At 61.3% G+C, this 16144-nt stretch overlaps 1 protein-coding gene across 1 annotated transcript in view; it reads right to left on the bottom strand.

The window, feature by feature from the left end:
• Positions 1-16144, bottom strand: part of LOC140203673 (uncharacterized) — a 76190-nt gene that overhangs the window by 11472 nt on the left and 48574 nt on the right. Inside the window, exons 5-7 of the mRNA XM_072269721.1 lie at positions 11995-12054; positions 7282-7341; positions 2537-2596 (exon numbers count right to left, since the gene is read on the bottom strand). Coding sequence (XP_072125822.1) covers positions 2537-2596; positions 7282-7341; positions 11995-12054 — 180 coding nt within the window. The remainder of the gene's footprint in view (positions 1-2536; positions 2597-7281; positions 7342-11994; positions 12055-16144) is intronic.

Below are 16144 nucleotides of genomic sequence, written 5' to 3'. Positions count from 1 at the left end.
ACACGAGGGATTGAGTTATATTGACTTGATTCCTTGGAGTGTAGGAGATTGCGGTGGACAAAATCATGAGGGACAGAGACAGGGTGAACACACTCAGTCTTTCTGCCCCAGGATAGGGGAGAATTAAACTAGAGGACTCAGGTTTAAGGTGAGAAGAGAGCGGTTATGAGGGGACCTGAGGGACAACAGTTTGACCCAGAGGGAGGTGGCTATGTGGAATAAGCTGCTTGAGGAGGAGGTGGAGGTGGGAACAATCACCTTCAAAAGCCACTTGGACAGGTACATGGATAGCAGAGGATGCGGGAAGAGGGACTTGTTCAGGTAGGCTACGGGGTCAGCATGGATGTGTTGGGCTGAGTGGCCTCTTTCCCTGCTGTCTGACTCTGACTCCGTGCCCACTGTCCCCATCTCATCCATGTCTGCCACAGCCCGTCCCATCACTCCCCATCCCACCTACTGTCACCAGTGTTTGCACCCCATTGCAGAAACTGCAGTGATATACGACCCTGCAGAAACTAACTGTATTCCAGATTGCCCCGGCTCTACACGGGAACACGTTTCCTCCGACTAAACCACCTCCCCGCATCTCAAACTTTAATCCTTCAACCCACCCACTGTCCACAACTGGACCCCGACCCACTTCTGTTAACAGCCCACAACCAAATCCAACCCCAACGAGTCTCCTCCAACCCCCCCAACGAGACTCCTCCATCCCTCCCAACGAGTCTCCTCCACCTCCCGAGTCTCCTCCACCCCCACATGTCTCCTCCACCCCCTCAATGAGTCTCCTCCTCTCCCCTCAACGAGTCTCCTCCACCCCCCAATGAGTCTCCTCCGCTCCCCTCAACGAGTCTCCACCACGCCCCCAACGAGTCTCCTCCACCCCCTCCCAACGAGTCTCCTCCACACCCTCAACGAGTCTCCTCCACTCCCCTCAACGAGTCTCCTCCACCCCATCTACGACTCTCCTCCAATCCCCCAACGAGTCTCCTCCACTCCCCTCAACGAGTCTCTTCTACCCCCCGCAACGAGTCACCTCCACACCCCGAGTCTCCTCCACCCCCCCAACGAGTCTCCTCCACCTCCCCAAGTCTCCTCCACCCCGCAACAAGTCTCCCCCGTCCCCCCAACCAGTCTCCTCCACGCCCCGAGTCTCCTCTACCCCCCCAACGAGTCTCCTCCACCCCGCAACGAGTCTCCTCCGCCCCCCAGCCAGTCTCCTCCACCCCCCCAACGAGTCTCCTCCACCCCGCAATGACTCTCCTCCACCCCACCAACGAGTCTGCTCCACCGCCCGAGTCTCCTCCACCCCCCAGAACGAGTCTCCTCCACCCCCTCAGTGAGTCTCCTCCACCCCCCACAACGAGTCTCCTCCACCCCCCCAATGAGTCTCCTCCACCCCCCGAGTCTCCTCCACCCCCCCACAACGAGTCTCCTCCCAAAGGGTCTCCTCCACCCCCTCAACGAGTCTCCTCCACCCCCCGAGTCTCCTCCACACCCTCCCAAAGAGTCTCGTCCACTGCCCAACGAGTCTCCTCCACCCCCCAACGAGTCTCCTCCACTCCCCTCAACGAGTCTCCTCCACCCCCCAACGAGTCTCCTCCACCTCCACAATGAGTCGCCTCCAGCCCCCCGAGTCTCCACCCCTCCAACGAGTCTCCTCCACCCCCCAACGAGTCTCCTCTGCCCCCTCAATGAGTCTCCTCCACCCCCCAACGAGTCTCCTCCGCCCCCTCAATGAGTCTCCTCCACACCCCGAGTCTCCTCCATCCCTCAATGAGTCTCCTCCACCCCCTCCCAAAGAGTCTCCACCACTCCCCAACGAGTCTCCTCCACCCCTCCAACGAGTCTCCTCCTCCCCCTCAAAGAGTCTCCTCCACCCCCCCAAAGAGTCTCCTCCACCCCTCCCACGAGTCTCCTCCACCCCCCGAGTCTCCTCCGCCCCCCCCAACGAGTCTCCTCCACCCCGCCCGAGTCTCCTCCGCACCCCCAACGAGTCTCCTCCACCCCCACAACGAGTCTCCTCCAACCCCCCGAGTCTCCTCCAACCCCTCCCCAAACCAATCAACTGGGATCCCTCCGTTACCCTGATCCACTGAAAGCGCACGGAGCTTTCACGGCGGGGGGGGGGAGTGAGAAGGGGGGCAATAAGAGGGGGCGAGTTAGGAAGCGAGTAGGATGGTCAAGAAGTGGGGAGAGGGGAAGAGGGGGAGAGGTGGGGGTTCGAGGGGGGGTTAAGGGGGTGGTCAAGAAGGGGGAAAGGGGAAAAGGTGGAGAGGATAGGGTTTCGAAAGGGATGGTTCGAGAGAGGTGGTTCGAGGTGGGGGTCCAAGAAGGGTGGTTCCGAGATGTGGGGGGACGAGAAGGGGGAGGCGAGAATGGGGTGAGCGGGAAAGCGGTGAGAAATGCAGGGCGAGAAGGGGGCACAAGAAGGGGGCGGGAGGTATTTGGGAGGCGGAGGTTGGCAGGGAGATGGAGAAGGAGGGAGGGAGGGAGGAGGGAGTGACAGGGAGACACGAGAAATGGTAGCACTCACCGTACCTGCTGCCAGGTATTCCCATTTGTCCAGGGGGTGGCGGAGGAGGCGGGCAATTCGCTGAGGGGAAGAGAGAGGGGAAAATGAATACATCGTCACAGGGTTAATGAAAACCGACAGAGGGTCGGGGGAAAGAGAGCGCAGGGGCAGAGAGTGGCAGGGAGGGTGAGGAGGGCGCGGGAGAGAGGGTGGGGAGGGTGTTGGGAAGACAGTGGGGACGAAGGGAAGGGGTGATAGTGGGGGGAGATGGGGAGAAAGACGGGGGAGGAAGACGGAGAGGGAGGGAGACGGGGGGAGGGAGACTGGTGAAGGATGGAGAGGGGAGACTGATGGAAGGGGAGAGGGTTGAGAGGGGTGAAGGGGAGGGATGGACAGGGGCAGAGGGATGGTGAGGGGGAGGGGAAGGAGGCAGGGGAGATGGGGAGAGGCAGGGGAGTTGGTGCGAGGGTTGATGGGAGAAGGGAGATGGGAGGTAAGTGGGGGTAAGAGGTGTAATAGGGCAAAGAGGGCTAAGAGTGCAAAGGGGAGAGGGCGGGGGTGTGTTTGTGTGAGTGTGTGTGAGTGTGTGTGTGTGTATGTGTGTGTGTGAGTGTGTGACTGTGTGACTGTGTGAGTGTGTGAGTGTGTGTGTGTGTGTGTGTGTGTGTGTGTGTGTGTGTGTGTGTGTGTCTGTGTGTATGTCCCACCTGCCGAGAGGCAAGAATCCGTGTGGCTGGAAAGGGTGCAGAAGTGATTTACGAGGATGTTTTCAGGACACGAGGGATTGAGTTATATTGACTTGATTCCTTGGAGTGTAGGAGATTGCGGTGGACAAAATCATGAGGGACAGAGACAGGGTGAACACACTCAGTCTTTCTGCCCCAGGATAGGGGAGAATTAAACTAGAGGACTCAGGTTTAAGGTGAGAAGAGAGCGGTTATGAGGGGACCTGAGGGACAACAGTTTGACCCAGAGGGAGGTGGCTATGTGGAATAAGCTGCTTGAGGAGGAGGTGGAGGTGGGAACAATCACCTTCAAAAGCCACTTGGACAGGTACATGGATAGCAGAGGATGCGGGAAGAGGGACTTGTTCAGGTAGGCTACGGGGTCAGCATGGATGTGTTGGGCTGAGTGGCCTCTTTCCCTGCTGTCTGACTCTGACTCCGTGCCCACTGTCCCCATCTCATCCATGTCTGCCACAGCCCGTCCCATCACTCCCCATCCCACCTACTGTCACCAGTGTTTGCACCCCCTTGCAGAAACTGCAGTGATATACGACCCTGCAGAAACTAACTGTATTCCAGATTGCCCCGGCTCTACACGGGAACACATTTCCTCCGACTAAACCACCTCCCCCCATCTCAAACTTTAATCCTTCAACCCACCCACTGTCCACAACTGGACACCGACCCACTTCTGTTAACAGTCCCCAACCACATCCACCCCAACAACGAGTCTCCTCCACTCCCCAACGAGTCTCCTCCACACCCCCAACGAGTCTCCACCACCCCTCCAATGAGTCTCCTCCAGCCCCTCCAAAGAGTCTCCTCCACCCCCTCCCAACGAGTCTCCTCCACCCCCACGAGTCTCCTCCGCCCCCCAACGACACTCCTCCGCCCCCCCAACGAGCTTCCTCCACTCCACCCCATCGAGTCTCCTGCGCCACCTCCCAATGAGTCTCCTCCACCCACCCCGCGTCTTCTCCACCCCCCAACGAGTCTCCTCCACCCCCCCAACGAGTCTCCTTCACCCCCTCCCCGAAGTCTCCTCCGCCCCCCCAACGAGTCTCCTCCACCCCCTCCCCAAAGAGTCTCCTCCACACCCCCACCGAGTCTCCTCCAAACGCCAATGAGTCTCCTCCACCCTGCTCCAACGAGTCTCCTGCACCCCCCGAGTCTCCTCCACCCCCGCTACGAGGCTCCTCCACACCCTCATCAGCGAGTCTCCTACACCCCCACAACGAGTCTCCGCCACCCCCCGTCTCCTCCACCCCTGCTAAGAATCTCTTCCACACCCTCCCCAACGAGTCTCCTTCAACCCCCCAACGAGCCTCCTCCACCCCCTCCCCAACGAGTCTCCTACACTCCCCAAACGAGTCTGCTCCACCCTCCGAGTCTCCTCCACCCCCCCAACGAGTCTCCTCCACCCGCCGAGGTTCCTCCACCCCCACGAGTCTCCTCCACTCCGCGAGTCCCCTCCACCCCCTCAACGAGTCTTCTCCATCTCCTCCCAACGAGTATCCTCCACCCTCCAACGAGTTTCCTCCACCCCCTCGCCAACGAGTCTCCTCCACTCCCCCAACGAGTATCCTCCACCCCCTCCCAACGAGTCTCCTCAACCCCCCCCACGAGTCTCCTCCACCTTCCGATGCTCCTCCACCCCACGGGTCTCCTCCACTCCCCCAACGAGTCTCCTCCACCCCCACGAGTCTCCTCCACCCGTCTCCTCTACCCCCTCAATGTGTCTCCTCCACCCCCTCAATGAGTCTCCTCCACCCCCTCCCAACGAGTACCCTCCACCCCCCCAACGAGTCTCCTCCACCCCCACGAGTCTGCTCCACCCCCACAACGAGTCTCTTCCACTCCCCAATGAGTCTCCTCCACCTGCCCAATCTCCTCCACCCCCTGCAAACGAGCCTCTTCCACCCCCCGAGTCTCCTCCACTCCCCCAACGAGTCTCCTCCACCCTCCCGAGTCTCCTCCACCCCCTCCCCAACGAGTCTCCTCCACCCCCACGAGTCTCCTCCGCCCCCCCGAGTCTCCTCCACCCCCTCCCCAACGAGTTTCCTCCACCTCCCCAACGAGTCTCTTCCACCCCCCGAGTCTCCTCCACCACCCAACGAGTCTCCTCCACCCGCCGAGTCTCCTCCACCACCTGCCAACGAGTCTCTTCCACTCCCCAAGTCTCCTCCACTCCCCCAACGAGTCTCCTCCACCCCCCATGAGTCTCCACCACCCCACGAGTCTCCTCCACCCCCTCAACGAGTCTCCTTCACCCCCTCCCCAACGGGTCTCCTCGACTCCCCCAATGAGTCTCCTCCACCCCCCTGAGTCTCCTCCAGCCGCCGAGTCTCCTCCAACCCCTCAAACCAGTCTCCCCCACCCCCACAACGAGTCTCTTCCACTCCCCAATGAGTCTCCTCCACCCCCCCAACGAGTCTCCACCACCCCTCCGACGAGTCTCCTCCACCCCCTCCAACGAGTCTCTTCCACTCCCCCAACAAGTCTCCTTCTCCCCCTCCCAATGAGTCTCCTCCACACCACCGCGTCTTCTCCACCCGCCAACGTGTCTCCTCTACCCCCCCAACGAGTCTCCTTCACCCGCTCCCCAAAGAGTCTTCCCCGCCCCCCCAACGAGTATCCTCCGCCACCTCCCAACGATCCTCCACCCCCCGAGTCTCCTCCACCCCCTCCCAACGAGTCTCCTCCACCCGCCAACGTGTCTCCTCTACCCCCCCAACGAGTCTCCTTCACCCGCTCCCCAAAGAGTCTTCCCCGCCCCCCCAACGAGTATCCTCCGCCACCTCCCAACGATCCTCCACCCCCCGAGTCTCCTCCACCCCCTCCCAACGAGTCTCCTCCACCCCGCCACTGAGTCTCCTCCACCCCACAACGAGTCTCCTCCACCTCTCTTCAACGAGTCTCCTCCAACACCAACGAGTCTCCACCGCCCCACCAACCAGTCTCCTCCACCCCCGAACTAGTCTCCTCCACCCCAGCTACGAGTCTCTTCCACACCCTCACCAACGAGTTTCCTACACCCCCACAACGAGTCTCCTCCACCTCCCGAGTCTCCTCCACCCCTGCTACGAGTTTCCTCCACACCCTCCCCAACGAGTCTCCTCCACCCCCCAAACAAGTCGCCCCCACCCTCTGCCCAACGAGTCTCCTCCACCCACTCAACGAGTCTCTTCCACCCCACCGAGTCTCCTCCGCCCCTCCCCAACGAGTCTCCTCCACCCCCCCGAGTCTCCTCAATCCCCTCCCCAAGGAGTCTCCTCCACCCCCAAACGAGTCTCCTCCACCCGCCGAGTCTCCTCCACCCCACCAACGAGTCTCCTCCGCCCCCTCCCCAACGAGTCTCCTCCACCTCCCATGAGTCTCCTCCGCCACCCCACCGAGTCTCCTCCACCTCCCCAATGAGTCTCCTCCACCTCCCCAACGAGGCCCCTACACCCCCCAACGAGTCTCCTACACCCTCCCAACGAGTCTCCTCCACCCCCCCAACAAGGCTCCTGCACACCCCCAACCAGTCTCCTCCAACCCCCCGAGTCTCCTCCAACCCCTCCCCAAACCAATCAACTGGGATCCCTCCGTTACCCTGATCCACTGAAAGCGCACGGAGCTTTCACGGTGGGGGGGAGTGAGAAGGGGGGCAATTAGAGGGGGCGAGTTAGGAAGCGAGTAGGGTGGTCAAGAAGTGGGGAGAGGGGAAGAGGGGGAGAGGTGGGGGTTCGAGGGGGGTTTAAGGGGGTGGTCAAGAAGGGGGAAAGGGGAAAAGGTGGAGAGGATAGGGTTTCGAAAGGGATGGTTCGAGAGAGGTGGTTCGAGGTGGGGGTCCAAGAAGGGTGGTTCCGAGATGTGGGGGGACGAGAAGGGGGAGGCAAGAATGGGGTGAGTGGGAAAGCGGTGAGAAATGCAGGGCGAGAAGGGGGCACAAGAAGGGGGCAGGAGGTATTTGGGAGGCGGAGGTTGGCAGGGAGATGGAGAAGGAGGGAGGGAGAGAGGAGGGAGTGACAGGGAGACACGAGAAATGGTAGCACTCACCGTAACTGCTGCCAGGTATTCCCATTTGTCCAGGGGGTGGCGGAGGAGGCGGGCAATTCGCTGAGGGGAAGAGAGAGGGGAAAATGAATACATCGTCACAGGGTTAATGAAAACCGACAGAGGGTCGGGGGAAAGAGAGCGCAGGGGCAGAGAGTGGCAGGGAGGGTGAGGAGAGCGCGGGAGAGAGGGTGGGGAGGGTGTTGGGAAGACAGTGGGGACGAAGGGAAGGGGTGATAGTGGGGGGAGATGGGGAGAAAGACGGGGGAGGAAGACGGAGAGGGAGGGAGACGGGGGGAGGGAGACTGGTGAAGGATGGAGAGGGGAGACTGATGGAAGGGGAGAGGGTTGAGAGGGGTGAAGGGGAGGGATGGACAGGGGCAGAGGGATGGTGAAGGGGAGGGGAAGGAGGCAGGGGAGATGGGGAGAGGCAGGGGAGTTGGTGCGAGGGTTGATGGGAGAAGGCAGATGGGAGGTAAGTGGGGGTAAGAGGTGTAATAGGGCAAAGAGGGCTAAGAGTGCAAAGGGGAGAGGGCGGGGGTGTGTTTGTGTGAGTGTGTGTGAGTGTGTGTGTGTGTATGTGTGTGTGTGAGTGTGTGACTGTGTGACTGTGTGAGTGTGTGTGTGTGTGTGTGTGTGTGTGAGTGTGTGTGTGAGTGTGTGTGTGTGTGTGTGTGTGTGTGTGTGTGTGTGTGTGTGTGTCTGTGTGTATGTCCCACCTGCCGAGAGGCAAGAATCCGTGTGGCTGGAAAGGGTGCAGAAGTGATTTACGAGGATGTTTTCAGGACACGAGGGATTGAGTTATATTGACTTGATTCCTTGGAGTGTAGGAGATTACGGTGGACAAAATCATGAGGGACAGAGACAGGGTGAACACACTCAGTCTTTCTGCCCCAGGATAGGGGAGAATTAAACTAGAGGACTCAGGTTTAAGGTGAGAAGAGAGTGGTTATGAAGGGACCTGAGGGACAACAGTTTGACCCAGAGGGAGGTGGCTATGTGGAATAAGCTGCTTGAGGAGGCGGTGGAGGTGGGAACAATCACCTTCAAAAGCCACTTGGACAGGTACATGGATAGCAGAGGATGCGGGAAGAGGGACTTGTTCAGGTAGGCTACGGGGTCAGCATGGATGTGTTGGGCTGAGTGGCCTCTTTCCCTGCTGTCTGACTCTGACTCCGTGCCCACTGTCCCCATCTCATCCATGTCTGCCACAGCCCGTCCCATCACTCCCCATCCCACCTACTGTCACCAGTGTTTGCACCCCATTGCAGAAACTGCAGTGATATACGAGCCTGCAGAAACTAACTGTATTCCAGATTGCCCCGGCTCTACACGGGAACACATTTCCTCCGACTAAACCACCTCCCCCCATCTCAAACTTTAATCCTTCAACCCACCCACTGTCCACAACTGGACACCGACCCACTTCTGTTAACAGTCCCCAACCACATCCACCCCTCCAACGAGTCTCCTCCAGCCCCTCCAAAGAGTCTCCTCCACCCCCTCCCAACGAGTCTCCTCCACCCCCTCCCAACGAGTCTCCTCCGCCCCCCAACGACTCTCCTCCGCCCCCCCAACGAGCTTCCTCCACTCCACCCCAACGAGTCTCCTGCGCCACCTCCCAATGAGTCTCCTCCACCCACCCCGCGTCTTCTCCACCCCCCAACGAGTCTCCTCCGCCCCCCCAACGAGTCTCCTCCACCCCACTCCAACAAGTCTCCTCCACCCCCCGAGTCTCCTCCACCCCCGCTACGAGGCTCCTCCACACCCTCACCAGCGAGTCTCCTACACCCCCACAACGAGTCTCCGCCACCCCCCGAGTCTCCTCCACCCCTGCTAAGAATCTCTTCCACACCCTCCCCAACGAGTCTCCTTCACCCCCCCAACAAGTCTCCTCCACTCCCCCAACGAGGCTACTCCACCCTCTCCCCAACGAGTCTCCTCCACCCCCTCACGAGTCTCCTCCACCCCCCTAGTCTCCTTCACCCCCTCAACGAGTCTCCTCCACGCCCTCCCCAACAAGTCTCCTCAACCCCCCGAGTCTCCTCCACCCCCTCAATGAGTCTCCTCCACCCCCTCCCCAACGAGTCTCCTCCAAGCCCCCAACGAGCCTCCTCCACCCCCTCCCCAACGAGTCTCCTCCACTCCCCAAACGAGTCTGCTCCACCCTCCGAGTCTCCTCCACCCCCCCAACGAGTCTCCTCCACCCGCCGAGGTTCCTCCACCCCGCGAGTCTCCTCCACTCCCCCAACGAGTCTCTTCCACCCCCACGAGTCTCCTCCACTCCGCGAGTCCCCTCCACCCCCTCAACGAGTCTTCTCCACCTCCTCCCAACGAGTATCCTCCACCCCCTCGCCAACGAGTCTCCTCCACTCCCCCGAGTATCCTCCACCCCCTCCCAACGAGTCTCCTCAACCCGCCAAGTCTCCGCCACTCCCTACCTAAAGAGTCTCCTCCACCTCCCCAACGAGTCTCCTCCACCCACCCACGAGTCTCCTCCACCTCCCGATGCTCCTTCACCCCGCGGGTCTCCTCCACTCCCCCAACGAGTCTCCTCCACCCCCACGAGTCTCCTCCACCCGAGTCTCCTCTACCCCCTCAATGAGTCTCCTCCACCCCCTCAATGAGTCTCCTCCACCCCCTCCCAACGAATACCCTCCACCCCCCCAACGAGTCTCCTCCACCCCCACGAGTCTGCTCCACCCCCACAACGAGTCTCTTCCACTCCCCAATGAGTCTCCTCCACCTGCCCAATCTCCTCCACCCCCTGCAAACGAGTCTCTTCCACCCCACGAGTCTCCTCCACTCCCCCAACGAGTCTCCTCCACCCCCCGAGTCTCCTCCACCCCCTCCCCAACGAGTCTCCTCCACCCCCACGAGTCTCCTCCACCCCCCCGAGTCTCCTCCACCCCCTCCCCAACGAGTTTCCTCCACCTCCCCAACGAGTCTCATTCACCCCCCCACGAGTCTCCTCCACCTCCCGAGTCTCCTCCACCCCACCAACGAGTCTCCTCCACCCCGCCAACGAATCACTTCTGCCCCCTCCCCAACGAGTCTCCTCCACCCCCCGAGTCTCCTCCACCACCCAACGAGTCTCCTCCACCCGCCGAGTCTCCTCCACCACCTGCCAACGAGTCTCTTCCACCCCCCAAGTCTCCTCCACTCCCCCAACGAGTCTCCTCCACCCCCCACGACTCTCCACCACCCCACGAGTCTCCTCCACCCCCTCAACGAGTCTCCTTCACCCCCTCCCCAACGGGTCTCCTCGACTCCCCCAATGAGTCTCCTCCACCCCCCTGAGTCTCCTCCAGCCGCCGAGTCTCCTCCAACCCCTCAAACCAGTCTCCCCCACCCCCACAACGAGTCTCCTCCACCCCCCCAATGAGTCTCCTCCACCCCCCGAGTCTCTTCCACCCCCCCACAACGAGTCTCCTCCCAAAGGGTCTCCTCCACCCCCTCAACGAGTCTCCTCCACCCCCCGAGTCTCCTCCACCCCCTGCCAAAGAGTCTCGTCCACTGCCCAACGAGTCTCCTCCACCCCACAACGAGTCGCCTCCACTCCCCTGAACGAGTCTCCTCCACCCCCCAACGAGTCTCCTCCACCTCCACAATGAGTTGCCTCCAGCCCCCCGAGTCTCCACCCCTCCAACGAGTCTCCTCCACCCCCCAACGAGTCTCCTCTGCCCCCTCAATGAGTCTCCTCCACCCCCCCGAGTCTCCTCCACCCCCTACAACGAGTCTCCGCCATCCCCGCAACGAGTCTCCTCCACCCCGCAACGAGTCTCCTCCGCCCCCTCAATGAGTCTCCTCCACACCCCAACGAGTCTCCTCCACCCCTCAATGAGTCTCCTCCACCCCTCAACGAGTCTCCTTCAGCCCCCCAACGACTCTCCTCCACCCCCTCCCAAAGAGTCTCCACCACTCCCCAACGAGACTCCTCCACCCCTCCAACGAGTCTCCTCCTCCCCCTCAATGAGTCTCCTCCACCCCCCCAAAGAGTCTCCTCCACCCCCCCAACGAGTCTCGTCCAAACCCCCCAAACGAGTCTACTCCAACCCCCCAAGTCTCCTCCACCCGCTCCCCAACGAGTCTCCTCCACCCCCCCGAGTCTCCTCCACCTCCCAACGAGTTTCCTCCACCCCGCCCGAGTCTCCTCCGCACCCCGAACGAGTTTCCTCCACCCCCACAACGAGGCTCCTCCAACCCCCCGAGTCTCCTCCAACCCCTCCCCAAACCAATCAACTGGGATCCCTCCGTTACCCTGATCCACTGAAAGCGCACGGAGCTTTCACGGGGGGGGGGGGTAGGGGAGTGAGAAGGGGGGCAATTAGAGGGGGCGAGTTAGGAAGCGAGTAGGGTGGTCAAGAAGTGGGGAGAGGGGAAGAGGGGGAGAGGTGGGGGTTCGAGGGGGGGTTAAGGGGGTGGTCAAGAAGGGGGAAAGGGGAAAAGGTGGAGAGGATAGGCTTTCGAAAGGGATGGTTCGAGAGAGGTGGTTCGAGGTGGGGGTCCAAGAAGTGGGGGTTCCGAGAAGTGGGGGGATGAGAAGGAGGAGGCGAGACTGGGGTGAGCGGGAAAGTGGTGAGAAATGCAGGGCGAGAAGGGGGCACAAGAAGGGGGCGGGAGGTATTTGGGAGGCGGAGGTTGGCAGGGAGATGGAGAAGGAGGGAGGGAGGGAGGAGGGAGTGACAGGGAGACACGAGAAATGGTAGCACTCACCGTAACTGCTGCCAGGTATTCCCATGTGTCCAGGGAGTGGCGGAGGAGGCGGGCAATTCGCTGAGGGGAAGAGAGAGGGGAAAATGAATACATCGTCACAGGGTTAATGAAAACCGACAGAGGGTCGGGGGAAAGAGAGCGCAGGGGCAGAGAGTGGCAGGGAGGGTGAGGAGAGCGCGGGAGAGAGGGTGGGGAGGGTGTTGGGAAGACAGTGGGGACGAAGGGAAGGGGTGATAGTGGGGGGAGATGGGGAGAAAGACGGGGGAGGAAGACGGAGAGGGAGGGAGACGGGGGGGAGGGAGACTGGTGAAGGATGGAGAGGGGAGACTGATGGAAGGGGAGAGGGTTGAGAGGGGTGAAGGGGAGGGATGGACAGGGGCAGAGGGATGGTGAGGGGGAGGGGAAGGAGGCAGGGGAGATGGGGAGAGGCAGGCGAGTTGGTGCGAGGGTTGATGGGAGAAGGGAGATGGGAGGTAAGTGGGGGTAAGAGGTGTAATAGGGCAAAGAGGGCTAAGAGTGCAAAGGGGAGAGGGCGGGGGTGTGTTTGTGTGAGTGTGTGTGAGTGTGTGTGTGTGTATGTGTGTGTGTGAGTGTGTGAGTGTGTGACTGTGTGAGTGTGTGTGTGTGTGTGTGTGTGTGTGTGTGTGTGTGTGTGTGTGTGTCTGTGTGTATGTCCCACCTGCCGAGAGGCAAGAATCCGTGTGGCTGGAAAGGGTGCAGAAGTGATTTACGAGGATGTTTTCAGGACACGAGGGATTGAGTTATATTGACTTGATTCCTAGGAGCATAGGAGATTGCGGTGGACAAAATCATGAGGGACAGAGACAGGGTGAACACACTCAGTCTTTCTGCCCCAGGATAGGGGAGAATTAAACTAGAGGACTCAGGTTTAAGGTGAGAAGAGAGCGGTTATGAGGGGACCTGAGGGACAACAGTTTGACCCAGAGGGAGGTGGCTATGTGGAATAAGCTGCTTGAGGAGGAGGTGGAGGTGGGAACAATCACCTTCAAAAGCCACTTGGACAGGTACATGGATAGCAGAGGATGCGGGAAGAGGGACTTGTTCAGGTAGGCTACGGGGTCAGCATGGATGTGTTGGGCTGAGTGGCCTCTTTCCCTGCTGTCTGACTCTGACTCCGTGCCCACTGTCCCCATCTCATCCATGTCTGCCACAGCCCGTCCCATCACTCCCCATCCCACCTACTGTCACCAGTGTTTGCACCCCATTGCAGAAACTGCAGTGATATACGACCCTGCAGAAACTAACTGTATTCCAGATTGCCCCGGCTCTGCACGGGAACACATTTCCTCCGACTAAACCACCTCCCCCCATCTCAATCCTTCAACCCACCCACTGTCCACAACTGGACACCGACCCACTTCTGTTAACAGTCCCCAACCACATCCACCCCAACGAGTCTCCTCCACTCCCCAACGAGTCTCCTCCACACCCCCAACGAGTCTCCACCACCCCTCCAACGAGTCTCCTCCAGCCCCTCCAAAGAGTCTCCTTCACCCCCTCCCCGAAGAGTCTCCTCCGCTCCCCCAACGAGTCTCCTCCACCCCCTCCCCAACGAGTCTCCTCCACACCCCCACCGAGTCTCCTCCAACCGCCAATGAGTCTCCTCCACCCCGCTCCAACAAGTCTCCTCCACCCCCCGAGTCTCCTCCACCCCCGCTACGAGGCTCCACCACACCCTCACCAGCGAGTCTCCTACACCCCCACGAGTCTCCGCCACCCCCCGAGTCTCCTCCACCCCTGCTAAGAATCTCTTCCACACCCTCCCCAACGAGTCTCCTCCGCCCCCCACGAGTCTCCACCACCCCACGAGTCTCCTCCACCCCCTCAACGAGTCTCCTTCACCCCCTCCCCAACGGGTCTCCTCGACTCCCCCAATGAGTCTCCTCCACCCCCCTGAGTCTCCTCCAGCCGCCGAGTCTCCTCCAACCCCTCAAACCAGTCTCCCCCATCCCCACAACGAGTCTCTTCCACTCCCCAATGAGTCTCCTCCACCCCCCCCAACGAGTCTTCACCACCCCTCCGACGAGTCTCCTCCACCCCCTCCAACGAGTCTCCTTCTCCCACTCCCAATGAGTCTCCTCCACACCACCGCGTCTTCTCCACCCGCCAACGTGTCTCCTCTACCCCCCCAACGTCTCCTTCACCCCCTCCCCAAAGAGTCTTCCCCGCCCCCCCAACGAGTATCCTCCGCCACCTCCCAACGATCCTCCACCCCCCGAGTCTCCTCCGCCCCCTCCCGAGTCTCCTCCACCCCGCCACTGAGTCTCCTACACCCCACAACGAGTCTCCTCCACCTCTCTTCAACGAGTCTCCTCCAACACCAACGAGTCTCCACCGCCCCCCCAACCAGTCTCCTCCACCCCCGAACTAGTCTCCTCCACCCCAGCTACGAGTCTCTTCACACCCTCACCAACGAGTTTCCTACACCCCCACAACGAGTCTCCTCCACCTCCCGAGTCTCCTCCACCCCTGCTACGAGTTTTCTCCACACCCTCCCCAACGAGTCTCCTCCACCCCCCAAACAAGTCGCCCCCACCCTCTGCCCAACGAGTCTCCTCCACCCACTCAACGAGTCTCTTCCACCCCACCGAGTCTCCTCCGCCCCTCCCCAACGAGTCTCCTCCAACCCCCCGAGTCTCCTCCATCCCCTCCCCAAGGAGTCTCCTCCACCCCCCAAACGAGTCTCCTCCACCCGCCGAGTCTCCTCCACCCCACCAACAAGTCTCCTCTGCCCCCTCCCCAACGAGTCTCCTCCACCTCCCATGAGTCTCCTCCGCCACCCCACCGAGTCTCCTCCACCTCCCCAATGAGTCTCCTCCACCTCCCCAACGAGGCCCCTACACCCCCCAACGAGTCTCCTACACCCTCCCAACGAGTCTCCTCCACCCCCCCAACAAGGCTCCACCACCCTCCCGAGTCTCCTCCACCACCCCAACGAGGCTCCTGCACACCCCCAACCAGTTTCCTCCACCCCCAACGAGTCTCCTCCGCCCCCACCAACGAGTCTCCTCCAGCCCCCAACGAGGCTCCTCCAGCCCCCAACGAGTCTCCTCCACTCGCCGAGTCTCCTCCACTGCCCCAACGAGTCTCCTCCACCCCCCACGAGTCTCCTCCACCCCACGAGTCTCCTCTACCCCCTCAACGAGTCTCCTCCACCTCTCCCAACGAGTATCCTCCACCCCCCCGAGTCTCCTCCACCCCCTCCCCACCGAGTCTCCTCCACCCCCACAACGAGTCTCCTCCACCCCCCACGATTCTCCTCCACCCACGAGTCTCCTCTACCCCCTCAAATAGTCTCCTCCACCCTCTCCCAACGAGTATCCTCCACCCCCCCGAGTCTCCTCCACCCCCTCCCCACCGAGTCTCCTCCACCCCCACAACGAGTCTCCTCCACCCTCCAATGAGTCTCCTCTGCCCCCCCACACAACGAGTCTCCTCCCCTCCAACGAGTTTCCTCTAGCTCCCCAACGAGGTTCCTCCACCTCCCCAACGAGTCTCCTCCACCTCCCCAACGAGGCCCCCTACACCCCCCAACGAGGCCCCTACGCCCCCCAACGAGGCTACTGCACACCCCCAACCAGTCTCCTCCACCCCCAACAAGTCTCCGCCGCCCCACCAACTAGTCTCCTCTACCCCCGCCAACAAGTCTCCTCCAGCCCCCCAACGAGGCTCCTCCACCCCCTCCCCAACGAGTCTCCTCCACTCCCCCAACGAGTCTCCTCCACCCCCTCCCCAACGAGTCTCCTCCACACCCCCACCGAGTCTCCTCCAACCGCCAATGAGTCTCCTCCACCCCGCTCCAACGAGTCTCCTCCACCCCCCGAGTCTCCTCCACCCCCGCTACGAGGCTCCTCCACACCCTCACCAGCGAGTCTCCTACACCCCCACAACGAGTCTCCGCCACCCCCCGTCTCCTCCACCCCTGCTAAGAATCTCTTCCACACCCTCCCCAACGAGTCTCCTTCACCCCCCCAACAAGTCTCCTCCACTCCCCCAACGAGTCTACTCCACCCTCTCCCCAACGAGTCTCCTCCACCCCTCACGAGTCTCCTCCACCCTCCAGTCTCCTTCACCCCCTCAACGAGTCTCCTCCACGCCCTCCCCAACAAGTCTCCTCAACCCCCCGAGT

Source organism: Mobula birostris, chromosome 10 (genome assembly GCF_030028105.1).
Source record: "Mobula birostris isolate sMobBir1 chromosome 10, sMobBir1.hap1, whole genome shotgun sequence".
Classification (NCBI taxonomy): Eukaryota; Metazoa; Chordata; class Chondrichthyes; order Myliobatiformes; family Myliobatidae; genus Mobula; species Mobula birostris.
This window is presented reverse-complemented; position numbering and strand designations above follow the sequence as displayed.